This window comes from Nothobranchius furzeri, chromosome 11 (assembly GCF_043380555.1).
Source record: "Nothobranchius furzeri strain GRZ-AD chromosome 11, NfurGRZ-RIMD1, whole genome shotgun sequence".
In the NCBI taxonomy this organism is placed as follows: Eukaryota; Metazoa; Chordata; class Actinopteri; order Cyprinodontiformes; family Nothobranchiidae; genus Nothobranchius; species Nothobranchius furzeri.
In genome coordinates, this window is record NC_091751.1 from 56,369,339 (window position 1) to 56,383,605 (window position 14,267).

The window sequence follows — 14,267 nt, forward strand, 5'->3', positions numbered from 1 at the left end:
CAGAGGGGAAAAAAACGTGTACCAGTCCCACAAGCGTAGTGTGTTTTCGTCAACTATCCAATCAGAGGACTGTATTCAAAGATAGCCACGCCCTAAACAACGCTCATTGGTCCAACAAATTTGAACAGAAAAGGGATGACGCAAATTGTTAATTCAGCTATCAGCGGAAAACTTGACACACCTTTGCCTCCACTGTGAATATTAAGTCAACAGAGTGCTAGGTAGAAAGAGAGCAGTCGTTTTGAGAGCAACACAACAAGAATGATGACGCTACGTATCCACAAGACATGACGGAAGTTTCTGAGCGGTTACCTAGCAACCTGACTCCGCTCGTTCACAGTGCCAGTCCATCCAGACGCTCAGCGCAGCCGTGTAAGCTAAATAATTTATGACACCAGAGAAACCAAACCTGTCAGAAAAGCCATATGCTCTGGAAGGAAGGAATAAGTTAGTTGCAACATACGTGAAGACTAGAGCACGTCTGTGGCTGTGATCGACCCGCGGTGACTCTGCTGAAGGAGAAGCTCATCATAACCACAGTGAGTTACCAGCAGCACCACCAAAACCATGAGATGGAAACTGTAGCACAGAGCTCAGTGCTGTGACTATTTTGAGATTGCACGTGTTTTACAAACAGCCAAGTAGCTTTTTCACAAGGTCTTAATACTAATAATAATTCAGTTACTCTTCTCTTTATTTTTATTTCTCTGAATGTGATTTTTGCCAGATATTTCTACAGTTTTAAAGATGAAGCTTTGGAGCTGAATCTCCAGCAATGACAGGACATTAGAGTCTTAAGATATTAAATGTTATTTAAATTCTTTAGAAAATCTGGTTATTTTGTGCTTTTATTCAGAAACTTTGATGATGTAATTGTTCTGTCACATCTTTACACAGAATTAATACCAACATCTCACACACTTAGGTAACGCCTCTCATCTTGCTGGCAACAAGCTGTTTCTTGAATAATTGACACCCTAAGACATTTTGATCCCGTGTTGTCAGTTCATACTTTGTGTTGCTAAGTGATGAACGGGTCATTCTACATGTTTTCTTACCTCATTCTCAACACAGGGGAATTTAAGCTGGACGACTTTTTGTCACAGAAGGAGGATCCATGGAGGAGGACTCAGAAGAATCGAGTGATGATGTTCAGAGAGAGGACAAGCCCATTGTGCTGTGGGAGAGGTGCATTCAGCAGAGCATCTTTGTGGACCTCAGTGAGGATGAAAGTATCCACCTGAGCGATCTGGAGAACTCGTTTGCTCTACATCTCTCCCAGACAGAGTCTGCCACCTCAGAAGCCAGCATCCACCTCAGTGGTAAGACTAGTCTTCTGTTTATGGATAACCAGTAAATTACCATCGACCATTTTACATCTTTTTATGTGTGCGTTCATAAATTTCCAGGGAGTTCAGAGCTCTCAGCGTTGGATATTACCTCAGACAGCAGCATTGTCAGCAGTAAGAGTGTGAATTCAGCTGAGAGAAAGACTGAGAGTCGTGCAAGGAGTGATGAAGCCCAGAAAGCAAACGCCAGGCCCAATGAGCCATCCATCAAGCAGAAGGTTGAGGATGCAGCACAGAACACCAGTGATGAGGATCAGGAGGACCTGCCCTATGATGGTGACCTGAGAAGCCCCTACTTCAACCACACAGCTAGCTCTGAGGGAAACTCTGAAGGAGGACATACTGTTCATGGAAGTCCAGATCCAATCTGTTTGCCTGAGCTGCTTCAAGAAGATTCCAAAACCAAACCCAACAAGTCCTCTAAAAGCCTCAAGCCCAGTGAGGTAGCTCCACTATGCCCTGATCCAGCAGACATCGCCCACCTGCTTCTGCGACACTTCTCCCAGGAGGAGTTACTGCAGTCTGGAAGGCTGATTGAAGCAGAGACCCTGCCGGAGGTGTCCCTGCTGGAGAGTGTGGATGACACAACTCTGAGCATAGCTCCACCACACAACAGATCAACTGTTCAGATCAAAAGCTCTCAAACAATGAGCAAAACTGAATCTGAAAATGAAAACTTTCAGGGAACGATTGAGAGGGAATTTAATGATTTTACATCTGCCGCATCTGTCAAAAATAAATCCAATTCAGGAAATTTAAACCAGATTGGGGACATTAGTGAGGATGTTATGAGGCAAGAACAAGCAGGAGAAGACAACCAGGTTCAGAGAGTCCCACTTGTTCGCACAAGATCCTTTGGTGAGATGAAATATGGCCAAGGTCAAGTTCATTACCCGCTACCAGACTTCTCCAAGGTTGCCCCTAAGGTCCGAATCCCTAAAGCTCCCAGTGGACCTGTGAGATCTATTCCTCAGAGTCCTAAAACCATCGACAGAGCTGAGTCTTCCCCTGGAATGCTGGAGGTAATCGGCAGAGTCCTGGAGGATTCCATCCAGCCGTCAGAGGAGCCCTATGTATTTAAGAACAACGACGAGCCGACTCCAGCAGCTCTGGTGCATCACCTGCAGGTGGATTTCAGAACTAAGACTTCTTATGTTTGTGTTTCGTTATATTGTGACATTGCAGTTTTTATAGACTTCCTGTGGGACTCACAACTTGTTCCTGGCTTTTTAGGTTGAATATGACAAATTACTGACCAGGTACGCAGAGGCAGAGAACCGGATAGACCAGATTAGACTGGGATCCAATGTGAGCAATACACTGTTTCAGTTTGCTTCAGATCGTGTGGATTTGTGATAAGTCTGTTCAAATGAAGACTTTTTATTTTTTTGGTTTGATTCAAAATTGACTCCTCCTTTTTAAAAACCAGCCTTCATCAGAACATAATGATGCCGAAGAGGTTGAATTTGAAGGGAATCCTGTCAAACACCTGGTTACTTACCTCCCAGCAGGTATGTTTCTGTGATTAACACTCAAGTTGTGAGTCAATGTTGTGCTTTATTAACTTCTAATTAAACAGTGAAGTGCACCGGTTTCTACGGGGACAGATGGGTTCAATTAGAAACATTTTGTTTTCATGCTAAGATTATTTGGCTGTAGAAAGTGGAAATTAAACTTTACAAAATGAGGAATACAATTTTAACATGTAGAAAAATCACATAATTTCAGAATAATGTATGTTATGCTAGCTTAAGCTGCAAAATAGACATCCACACAAAATTCACTTTAGGCTCAATTATCTCACACCAGCGCAAATAACTTTGTGCACTTGAGTAATATATTATGTTGGCGACGGTGACACAGGAGTTAAGTGCTCGCCCCGTAATCGTAAGGTTGCAGGTTCGAGCCCCGCTCAGTCTGTCGCTGTCGTTGTGTCCTTGGACAAGACACTTGATCCACGTTGCCTGCTGGTGGTGGTCGGAGGGACCGGTGCTCGGCAGCCTCGCCTCTGTCAGTGCGCCCCAGGGCAGCTGTGGCTACATCGTAGCTCATCCCCACCAGTGTGTGAATGTGTGTGTGAATGGGTGAATGACTGATTGTGTTGTAAAGCTCCTTGGGGGCTTCCAGGACTCTAGAAGGCGCTATATCAAATACAGTCCATTTACCATTATAAAAAGACCACATTATAAAAATAATGAACATTATGATTAAGTTGATTATATTTACCATGTGCTTATTTTAAAAAATCCCAGAAGAATGTATGAAAATATTAACTAGAGGCTGTTTGTTACTTATCACGTTGGTATATTTTTAGAAAACATTCCTGAAAAAGAAGCAGACATGTCTCGGGACAACACCATTAAGCAGGTCGCACCAGTTTCCTCCCAGCTGCATGAAGAGAGTCCCAGTGACGGTGAGAGAATGACTGCTGAGCTGAGAGACATCATCAGCCAATTCAAGCAGAAGGTGCTGCAAGTTAGAAATGTTTTTAGTTATGTTTTAAACTGTTTAATGTGTCATGCAGCTATCTGACCACCAGCATCAAACTAACCTTTTACAGGTTGAGGACTTGAGATGTTGTGTTAGCAATATGGCTACAAACACAGCTGAACAGCAAATGGTGAGACTCTTTGTTTCCCTAGAAACCGTATTTTCAACAGGTGCATGAATGCAACACTTATCCTTTTCTCAGATGCTGAGAAGCATGATGGAGGCTCAGGACCAGCTGGAAAGGACATACATCAGTAAGCGGGACGAGCACCGAGCTCTGGAGATGCAGAACTATATGGGTCTCTGCAGGAACACGGGAACCTTTGACCCAGACAGGTTTAAAAAACTCCTCTCTTGAGATGGAAAAGGTGCCCGGATAGATCGTTTCATGTGTGTTGTCACATCTGCAGACTTGTAGAAGGAGACATATTCAGGATAGGGATGCACCTTGAAGACCTAAAGGAGATGATTGACACAAACACACTTGAGCAGATTTCTCCTCCTCACTCATCCTCCACCCCCACGTCCATGACAGCGTTAGTGCATGCAAAGCCCGCTCCACTTCCCTTCAACACACCATCACCTCCATCGTCCCTGCGTCAGGTAAAATGCTCATTTGTGCACATAAAAAAATAATAATAATACAGAAAATGAGCCGCTATTTTTTTCCATGTTCACAAGTCTGTCAAAAGTGGAAATAGTTTTCTGCTCTCTTCTTCCTTGGATTTCAAATCTTGCGCGTCAAAAGGGCAAGACTTAGAAAATGGGACAGCTTTATTTGCTTTCCTGTCAGGACTTCTATTTGATTTGTTTAACTGTATTTGAAAAAACTTTATCAATCATAAAACCAAATTATAAATCCCTCAAAAATGCGTAAGAGCCAGAATTGCTTCCAGCCTTTTGGACTCCTTTTAGATGATTGCAACTACTGAATATAGGTGAGAATGTAAATGACTGGAATAAGGGAGGGTCAAGCTTATAAACTGTGGCTGTCTACTGCTGCTTAACGAGCTGAAACTACCTATAAATACCCCTCATCCCTCGGATGAGAAGTGAAACGTCTTCAAGAAACCAAAGAAGTCCAGCTGCCTTCATTTGAAACCCTTTAGATTACCATGACCTGGATGACTGAGAACCTTCACCAGCATAATATACAGGTGCTGGCCAGTAAATTAGAATATCATCAAAAGGTTGAAAATATTTCAGTAATTCCATTCAAAACGTGAAACTTGTACATTATATTCATGCAATGCACACAGACCAATGTATTTCCGATGTTTATTACGTTTAATTTTGATATTTATAGGTGACAACCAATGAAAACATCAAATCTGGTATCTCAGAAAATTAGAATATTCTAAAGGCCAATGAAAAAATGTTTGTTTCTCTAATGTTGGCCAACTGAAAAGAATGAACATGAAAAGAATGTGCATGTATAGCACTCAATACTTAGTCGGGGCTCCTTTTGCCTCAATAACTGCAGTAATGCGGCGTGGCATGGACTCGATCAGTCTGTGGCACTGCTCAGGTGTTATGAGAGCCCAGGTTGCTCTGATAGTCGTCTTCAGCTCCTCTGCATTGTTGGGTCTAGCGTATTGCATCCTCCGCTTCACAATACCCCATAGATTTTCTATGGGGTTAAGGTCAGGCGAGTTTGCTGGCCAATCAAGGACAGGGATACCATGGTCCTTGAACCAGGTGCTGGTGGTTTTGGCACTGTGTGCAGGTGCCAAGTCCTGTTGAAAGGTGAAGTCTGCATCCCCATAAAGTTGGTCAGCAGCAGGAAGCATGAAGTGCTCTAAAACTTCCTGGTAGACGGCTGCATTGACCCTGGACCTCAGGAAACAGAGTGGGCCAACACCGGCAGATGACATGGCACCCCACACCATCACTGACGGTGGAAACTTTACACTGGACCTCATGCAACGTGGATTCTGTGCTTCTCCGCTCTTCCTCCAGACTCTGGGTCCTTGATTTCCAAAGGAAATGCAGAACTTGCTTTCATCAGAAAACATAACTTTGGACCACTCAGCATCAGTCCAGTCCTTTTTGTCCTTGGCCCAGGCGAGACGCTTCTTGCGCTGTTTCTTGTTCAAGAGTGGCTTGACACACGGAATGCGACACCTGAATCCCATGTCTTTCATGAGTCTCCTCGTGGTGGTTCTTGAAGCGCTGACTCCAGCTGCAGTCCACTCTTTGTGGATCTCCCCCACATTTTTGAATGGGTTTGTCGTCACAATTCTCTGCAGGGTGCGGTTATCCCTAGAGCTTGTACACTTTTTTCTACCACATTTTTTCCGTCCCTTCGCCTGTCTGTTAATGTGCTTGGACACAGAGCTCTGCGAACAGCCAGCTTCTTTAGCAATCACCTTTTGTGTCTTGCCCTCCTTGTGCAAGGTGTCAATGATTGTCTTTTGGACAGCTGTTAAGTCAGAAGTCTTCCCCATGATTGTGGTGCCTTCAAAACAAGACTGAGGGACCTTTTAAAGGCCTTTGCAGGTGTTTTGAGTAAATCAGCTGATTAGAGTGGCAGCAGGTGTCTTCTATATTCAGCCTTTTCAGAATATTCTAATTTTTTGAGATACCAAATTTGGAGTTTTCATTAGTTGTCACTTATGAATATCAAATTTAAATGTAATGAACATTGGAAATACATTGGTCTGTGTGCATTGCATGAATATAATGTACAAGTTTCACGTTTTGAATGGAATTACTGAAATATTTTCAACCTTTTGATGATATTCTAATTTACTGGCCAGCACCTGTAAACAAATGTTTACACTATCCCCAAAGAACAACACATGACTCACGTTTTATGTTTCAGGTGTCAAATGCTAGTTTTGCCTCATCAAGCTGTAAAACGGACACTCAGAACAGGAAAGATGCAGGAGAAAAAGAAAAAGTAGAGGAAGTCAGAGAGGTCCATGGGAACCAGGGATTAAAGGAGTTCAATGAGATCCTAAATGTTGGACACAACATCTGCATTTCAAGGTACAATAAATTAGTCCTTTTCATTGTTTTTTGCAACATTTGGTGTTTTGGATGTCTGGCTGAGTTCTAACTGTGAGTACGGCGCGTGGACCAGGATCGATTTATTTAGAAAGAATGACACAAACACATAACACAGGATTAAACCACCACACTGTTTCCAGCTACTGATGCTTCAGTGTGTTTGCGCTCATATGAAAAGCATGTTCTCACCCTTCCACCAAGCAGATCCGGTTTCAGGTACACTGTTGGTGTCCGGTTCCACTGTGCAGAAGGGAACAGGGGTGTTTGAATCTGTGTTTGCAGGGTGTCTTCTTCGTCCTGTCACAGGGACTCACTGGACAAGTTGAACTTCCACGAGGCTAAGGATGAGGAAGGCCTTGAAGAGGAGAGGAGCTCTGCTTCATCAGAGGGGAGAGGTCACAGTGACATCCTAGCATACCTGAGTGAAACCAGATCAAGCTCAAGGCAGAGCCAAAGAAACGCCAACAGGTCAGTGTTAAGATATGGTTGGAGTGAGTCTATGTCCTGGTGCTTCTGTTAAATGACACGTAATCTACTACAATTTAAATATATATCTTAATATCTTAAAGTGGGACATGTTATGATTTAAGTTGTAGTAGTTCTAAGTCCTATACAAAGCAAGGTCATTTCAGCAATTATTTTCCTTGACAGTTTCTCCAACTTCTAGAACGAGTCGTTTCAGGGCTCTGTCACTAAAGCAACACTGAAGAGGTTTTCACACTTTAAACTATGGCTTTCAAACTGGTTTCAGTGATTTTTGAGCCATAAACTTAACCAACTTCATATTGAACAGCACTCTTTAGCCCTCTGGTGACCAGAAACTACACTCAAGTTTTGTTGTTCGATGCTAGTTGGAGGTCTTTACCTGCTTTATGGCTATATCTGTTTATTGTGCAAGCAGCTCAATGAAATGCTAGCAGCTAGCTTTTTCAGTTCGCCGACTGTCAGTAAAAAGCACATGAAGAATTAAGCTTTTTTTTTGTTGGCCTGGTAAGAGACTAACTTCTTTAGGGCTGAATAAAGAGTTAAAACAGGCCTAGCTCACTGAATGATGGTGACCCGGCTTTGTTGTAGCAATATTTTTTGTCCAACACTGTGGATCTTTGTAATTTGTGGTTTATTTAGTACCAGTTAGCTTGTGTTAGCATTAGCATGGTGTTAGCAAAAGCTGCGGCAGGGTATTTTATGACAGTTGGACTTCCACTTTCAACCAGTAGGACTAAGAAGCGGGAAACTTATTAAGTGTTATTTTAAGAAAACAACATGAAGCTGGCAACCAATCCCCAGCTCAAGCTGCTATAAGCTAAGAAGCTCTGATATCTAAAAGGGGCTCAGAGTAGAGCAGCTGCTCCTGCAGCAGCTCACTCTTGAACATTAGAAGCAGTTGTAATGCAATCTTTTTTGGAGATTTTTTTTAATTGGCTTGTTTTAGGCACAAAATTCCCAAAACCAAACACTGACAGAAAATAGAAGAACAGTTTTTTTTATAACGCTTGGAGTGTTCATAGAGGGAGCAGAGACCCACATGGTATCACTAAAGAATCCAAAAGGAGAGTTTTGCATAAAATGTCCACTTTCTGTTTAAAACTCAGTACGTTTTATCCTTCATAATAAGACACACTTTTATTTCATATTTCTGGTGTTATTTCTGCTGCAGCAGCACCCTTAACTCGAATACTGAATGTGATCTGGGGGATTGTGTGAGTCTGGCTGTGGAAGTTTCCTGTTCTTTTCATCCTCCTGGAGACTCGTTCATCCACAGCGATTCAGATCCTCCCCTCAGCACCTCCTGTGTGTCCCAGGTCAGTGACAGATTAATGGTAGATCAACTGATGTGCACACACTGTTCAGGGATGCACGAATAACTGTTGTGCTCTGCAAAAAGCAGAGGATAGTGAGTCCAGAGACAGACAGCGGATTTGGAAGCTCCTATATGAATCACTCAGCCAATCGGACTTTTCAACAAAATTCAGTCTCAGGAAGGTAAAATAACAATATTCAGAATTTAATGACGGATCCTATTTTTCTATCTATGTCTGAACCTGAGATAAACTCATGCAATCCTGCTCTCCAGCATTCCATCTCAAAGCGATGGTTTGAGTGGTTCAGACAGCGACGGTTCCTGCTCCAACCTGGACACAGAAATCCATTCAGCCAAGCCCTCTGTCCAAACGCGGCTCTGCGGAGCAGCAGCAGCAGTGGAGTTGTGGGTGGAGAGCACCACTAAGGGACCACCTCTCAGACTGCAGGGTGAGCGAACCCCCTCGTCGAGTTTTAGATCATATTCACCTGTCAGCGCTGAAATAAATAAGTGTTTGCTGCCAAACAGGAAGTCAGCAGAAGAATCACGTTTCAGAGCCTGTACTCAGCACCACCATAGCTGCTATGGGCAGCCCACCGAACTCCTGCTCCTGTAATAGGTCAGTGTGAGGAGCAGCGGTGGAAAGAGAAGAAAGATGTGAGACGAACATGAAAACGTGTGCAATTTAATGTTTGCGTGTTTCCAGTGAGGCCATTCTGGCTCTGCAGGCAGAGGTGACCATGCTGAAGAAGAACCTGGAGGAGGGCTTGGTCCAGCTGCCTCATTTAGCTCAGAGGATGGACTATCTCACCTCAAAATACAGAGAACATCAGGAGCGCAGGTCCAAAACCAGAACACGACTAACACCGACTTCCAGCAGGTAAAGACTTCGGTTGATAACTTCACACAGCCATTGAAGAGTAGTGGACCAATGGACCAACGTTCCACAGGCCACAATCAACAACTTGGTTAACTCCATGGAGACGGAGATGTGTTGCCCTGTGTGTGGCAAATGGTGGCCACACCAGACACTGACTGGTTTTCTGCCCCCCCCCCCCCCATAAAGATTAACTATGCACATTTCAGGGTGGCCTTTTATTGTGGGCAGTCTATGGCACACCTGTGCATTATTCATGCTGTCTAATCAGCCCCTTGATATGCCACACCTGTGAGGTGGGATGGATTAACTTAGTAAAGGAAAAATGTTCACTAACACACATGTAGACAGATTTCAGAACAATATTTGAGAGTCATGGGTGTTTTGTGCATGTAAGCAATTTTTCTGATGTTTGAGTTCGGCTTATGTAAAATGGGAGCAAAAACAAAAGTGTTGTGATTATATTTTTGTTCAGTGTAAGATTTCATCTTTATTCCATCCTACAGCCTGGGGAAGTCAAGCAGCAGAGATGGGAATAACGTCACTTCTACTCAGCTGAGGATAGATGACTGGATTTCTTCAGACATGGACCCCAGCAGGAGCAAAGGTGCCTCCACTATCCAACAATCATTCAGTCAGCCATCATTGGTCTTTGCTTCTTTAATTTAAGGGGTTTGTTTTAAAGGAACAGACAGTGGAGATGGAAGCTGCTCTGAGATCATGTTGGAAATACGTCTGTCTCCTGAGAGGATCAGAAGATGTGGAGGGAGTGTCCACTCGCTGGCCGAGTCTGCGGAGAAGCTTCAACGTACAACACAGTCCCACAGAGGTCAGAGAAAGCTGGGCTATGGTTACTGCTTACCAGCTTTATTCTGTCCAGAAGACGTTAGGTTAACAGTTTGGCTTTTCTTTAGGCACACAGGCAAATTTTGCTTTGAGAGGAGACACGAGTTTGGCAGATAATCCCATCAGCAAAAGACAACCAGGTGAGCATCGCTCTCATCAACAAAATACTTCTTATTTTATCAGATTTGTAACATTTAACAATGCAGACCTTCATTTTCTGTGACCAACAGCCAGGAGGAGTTTTTATTCCCAGGATCAGTGGTCTGCTTTCCAGAAGCCCCTCCTCCAGGTCAGCTACGGCTCCACCAGCAGCCTGCCAGCCAGGTAACCACGTCTCACCTGTTCAGCCCTAATAACACACGCAAACACTTATTAACCGTGAGGTTAATTAACTATGCAGCGTGTAAAAGGGGAGTAATGAGCTCTATACCTTCTGATTCAGCTATAAAGTGAGAGAACACCAGCTGCAGTCCCATCAGAGAAAACACTCGACTCAGTCAGACTCCGCTCTCCTGCCCAGCAACGTCTATTTCCAGCGGACGCCGTCTCCAGTCTCGCTGTCCCCCAGGGCAGTCAGTAAGCCAAGACGTAAAGGGACAAAGGTCATTTTGGTGTGCTTTGACAACATTTTAGACCTGCTCTAAGTTATTTGTGAGCCAAATGCAGCTTTTGTTTGTTTTAAGAAGGTTTCTGTGTGTTTGTCAGGAGGAAGATGTGAGCAAAACCCTGGACCAGGCTATTGAGGTAGCCCGCTCCATGAAGAGGACCACAGACCGCATGGCCAGCAGGCTGTCAGCTGACCTGGCCCAGTCTCAGCTGCACAAGAAACATTACAACGTTTAGCCACTAGAGGGAAGAAAACACAAGACTTTCCAAGTTTATTGTTTATTACACCTGAAGTGTCTTACTTCTAATCTGTATAAAAAAAAAAAATTTTTCAGTTTTGTTTTTACTTTGACATATTTATAACAAACAGAAAATGCTAAAACTACTTTTATGAGACTGCCACATCTTTGAGTCACACAAATAGAATTTTATTTACAGATTTTTGTTTATGTGTATTTTTGTTTGATTTTTATGTGATTTTTGTTGGATATCCATTCAAAAGGATGCATAACACGATTCAGGGAATTATTGAATCGCCATTCCTTTGAAGCAATAAACATAACTTATCTTTCCTGACACTTCAGTTGTGTCTCTGAAGGATGTTTCTTTTGGATCCATTTCACCCGTCTGCACAATTTGTTACAGAAGACACAAACAGCCACAAGCAGAGCATAAACTAGAATTTGATTAAACTCCATATTGTATGTCTGGAAAAACCCTCTGTTGTTCTAGGTGGTGGGACTCCAGTCGGGCCCATTCCTTCTGGCCTGTGGGTGCTGCTGACAGTGTCTTCTTACGGAGTTTCTGTTGGATGGCTTTGTGGTCCAGCCGGGCTGTGTTCAGCTGTTTACAGTCTGGTGTTGGGTTTCCTTGTTGTTCTACAGTCTTAACGCGAAAGAAGATGAGTTAATATTCCAGCACGATGTGCGATGATTGTTCCAGGAGTGGGTGAAGTTCTGGAAGTTCGTTAACCAATGGGCTTTCAGCAGGTCAACAGGAGGTGCTTGTGTATTAGAAATACAGAGTAGATGCCAAAACCCCTTCTGGTACGTTAGAAATCCAGAGGAACAGGAACCAAAAACCAGTGATAATCCTTCCTTACATCAAAGGCATGACAGAAAACATAATGGGAACAATGAAAATGCATAACATAAACACACAACAGTTAGAAAAAGACTAGTACACCCAAAAGATAAGAAACCAGCAGGACAAAAATGGGGAGTCCTTCACCAAATCCCATGCAAATTCTGCAATAAAACAGGAGAAACCGGATGCCAAGTCAACACACGAACAATGGAACATAGAAAGGAGCGTGAGAAGGAAACAAATTAAGACACACAAGCAGTAAAATAAGAAGCAGAAAGTACAATAAATTAGCCGTAGCAGACCACTGCACAAGGGAAACCCTTATAATGGACTGAGACAAAGCAAGGACCATAAACACCAAACAACAAAAATAATAATAATACATTTTATTTAAAAGCGCCTTTCAGAACACCCAAGGTCACTTGACAGAAAATACTTAATAAAATACAATAAAACACAACCAAGAAAAAACAAAGAGAGAAACAGTTCAATAAAATCAGAGGTTGTAGGCAGATTTAAACATATGTGTTTTGAGTTTGGTTTTGAAAAGGGTAAAACTGTCGATGTTCCTGATGTCTGGGGGGAATGAGTTCCAGAGACGAGGAGCAGAGCGGCTGAAAGCTCTGCTCCCCATGGTAGCGAGACGGGCAGAAGGAACCGCCAAGATGGATGGAAGAAGAAGATCTGAGAGAACGGGATGGGGTGTTAATACTTATAAGGTCTGAGGTATATGGAGGAGAGAGGTTATGGATTGCTTTGAAGGTATGGAGGGGAATTTTGAAGATGGACCTGAATTTAACTGGGAGCCAGTGATGCTGTTGGAGAACCGGGGTGATGTAGTGAAAGGAAGGGGTTCTGGTGATAATACGGGCTGCTGAATTCTGGACAAGTTGCAGTTTATGAAGGAGTTTGTTGGGGAGACCATAAAGAAGTGAATTGCAGTAGTCGAGACGGGAGGTGACGAGGCTGTGGACGAGAATGGCGGCAGTGTGAGGGGTAAGGGAGGGGCGGAGACGGTTTATGGAACGTAGATGGAAGTATGCTGACCGAATTATGTTATTAATGTGAGCTTGAAAAGTTTGAAAAGAAAGTGAGATGCAAAAGATGGATTAAAGAAGCAGTACGAATAAGGAGATGAGGACACAACCATGAACAGAGACGAACGAGTCTACACGTTAGATCACGCATGGGACTGTGCCATCGATCAGGGCATTGTTTTGTTTCTTTTTTGGTTAAATTACAGGTGAAAGTAAAACAAATGAGAATATGGTGCACAAGTTCATTTATTTCAGTAATTCAAAGGTGAAAAAAATGTATGAGACTGACTTATTACATGCAAAGCCAGATATTTCAAGCCTTTATTTGTTAGAATTGTGATCATTATGGCTTGCAGTGGCTTCTTTCATGTCTGACTGCTTTAGTGTCAAGACCAGTTGTTTGGTTAGTAATACCTGTGTTTGTATATAAGCAATCAATCGTTTGCTTTACTAGCGTCGAGGTGAGCTATAGCTACCTGGCACCATGTTGCCACTGTCTTGCGCCAAATGACAGATCCCTTTCAAAATTTCTTCCGAAATGTTCTAGTTAAAGGACCTGCTGTCGCAGCAAGCAAGACCCTTGTTGTTATGCACCTGGAGGGGGTTTAATCGTCTTTATTTTTCTTATGCGGATGTAAATGCAGCTCGAACGGCAGCGTGCACCCTCACAAATTATACACCAAAACGAGCGGCTCGGCCGTGGGAGGTGTGCCTTTACTTTTCTAAGCGATCTGATTTACCATGGCAAAATATTAGCAAAAAACAGACATTTTTTTTTTGTTTGTTTTTAGTGTGTCCATGTCTCAATCTGCCAGGCCAGTTAAAACTCGCACACACGTTGTGTGCAGCTACTTACTCTTCTCCACTGGAGGAAATTGTCTCTTGATTAGGAATGTGCACCCCTAAAAACGATGCACAACACAACCGGATTGGACGTGGGAAGTGTGGTATTTTGTGATTATTTTGGGGTGGTAACCCCAACGTCATCCAAATATAATTATTTTGGGTTGTACATCCCTGCATCCAATTGCTTTGAAAGCAATGAGTGGGGCGGCACAACATGCCTGGGACAATTGTTACAATAACTGATGGGACTTGTAAACAAATAGTTTAGAAATAAGTTATAAATAGATAGAAATAAATTCCTCACACTGATAAATAAC

At 43.0% G+C, this 14,267-nt stretch overlaps 1 protein-coding gene across 6 annotated transcripts; it reads left to right on the plus strand.

Moving 5' to 3' along the window:
* Positions 1-400: 400 nt before the first annotated feature.
* On the plus strand, positions 401-11,392 carry LOC107384074 (microtubule organization protein AKNA). Of its 6 annotated transcripts, none has more exons than XM_015957105.3 (22): positions 401-539; positions 1,075-1,322; positions 1,410-2,476; positions 2,583-2,657; positions 2,779-2,860; positions 3,664-3,815; positions 3,910-3,969; positions 4,042-4,175; positions 4,250-4,442; positions 6,664-6,830; positions 7,134-7,319; positions 8,509-8,653; positions 8,737-8,834; positions 8,926-9,101; positions 9,181-9,271; positions 9,359-9,532; positions 10,036-10,136; positions 10,215-10,358; positions 10,444-10,515; positions 10,606-10,699; positions 10,818-10,986; positions 11,081-11,392. In XM_015957105.3, the coding sequence occupies exons 2-22, from the start codon at positions 1,118-1,120 to the stop codon at positions 11,216-11,218; spliced, it is 3,723 nt and encodes a 1,240-aa protein (XP_015812591.3). In that variant the 5' UTR covers positions 401-539; positions 1,075-1,117; the 3' UTR covers positions 11,219-11,392. The 6 variants fall into 6 exon arrangements, with proteins under 6 accessions (XP_015812591.3, XP_015812594.3, XP_015812592.3 ...); XM_015957108.3 differs by having other exon boundaries at positions 10,818-10,977; XM_015957106.3 differs by having other exon boundaries at positions 8,740-8,834.
* The last annotated feature ends 2,875 nt before the right edge of the window (positions 11,393-14,267 follow it).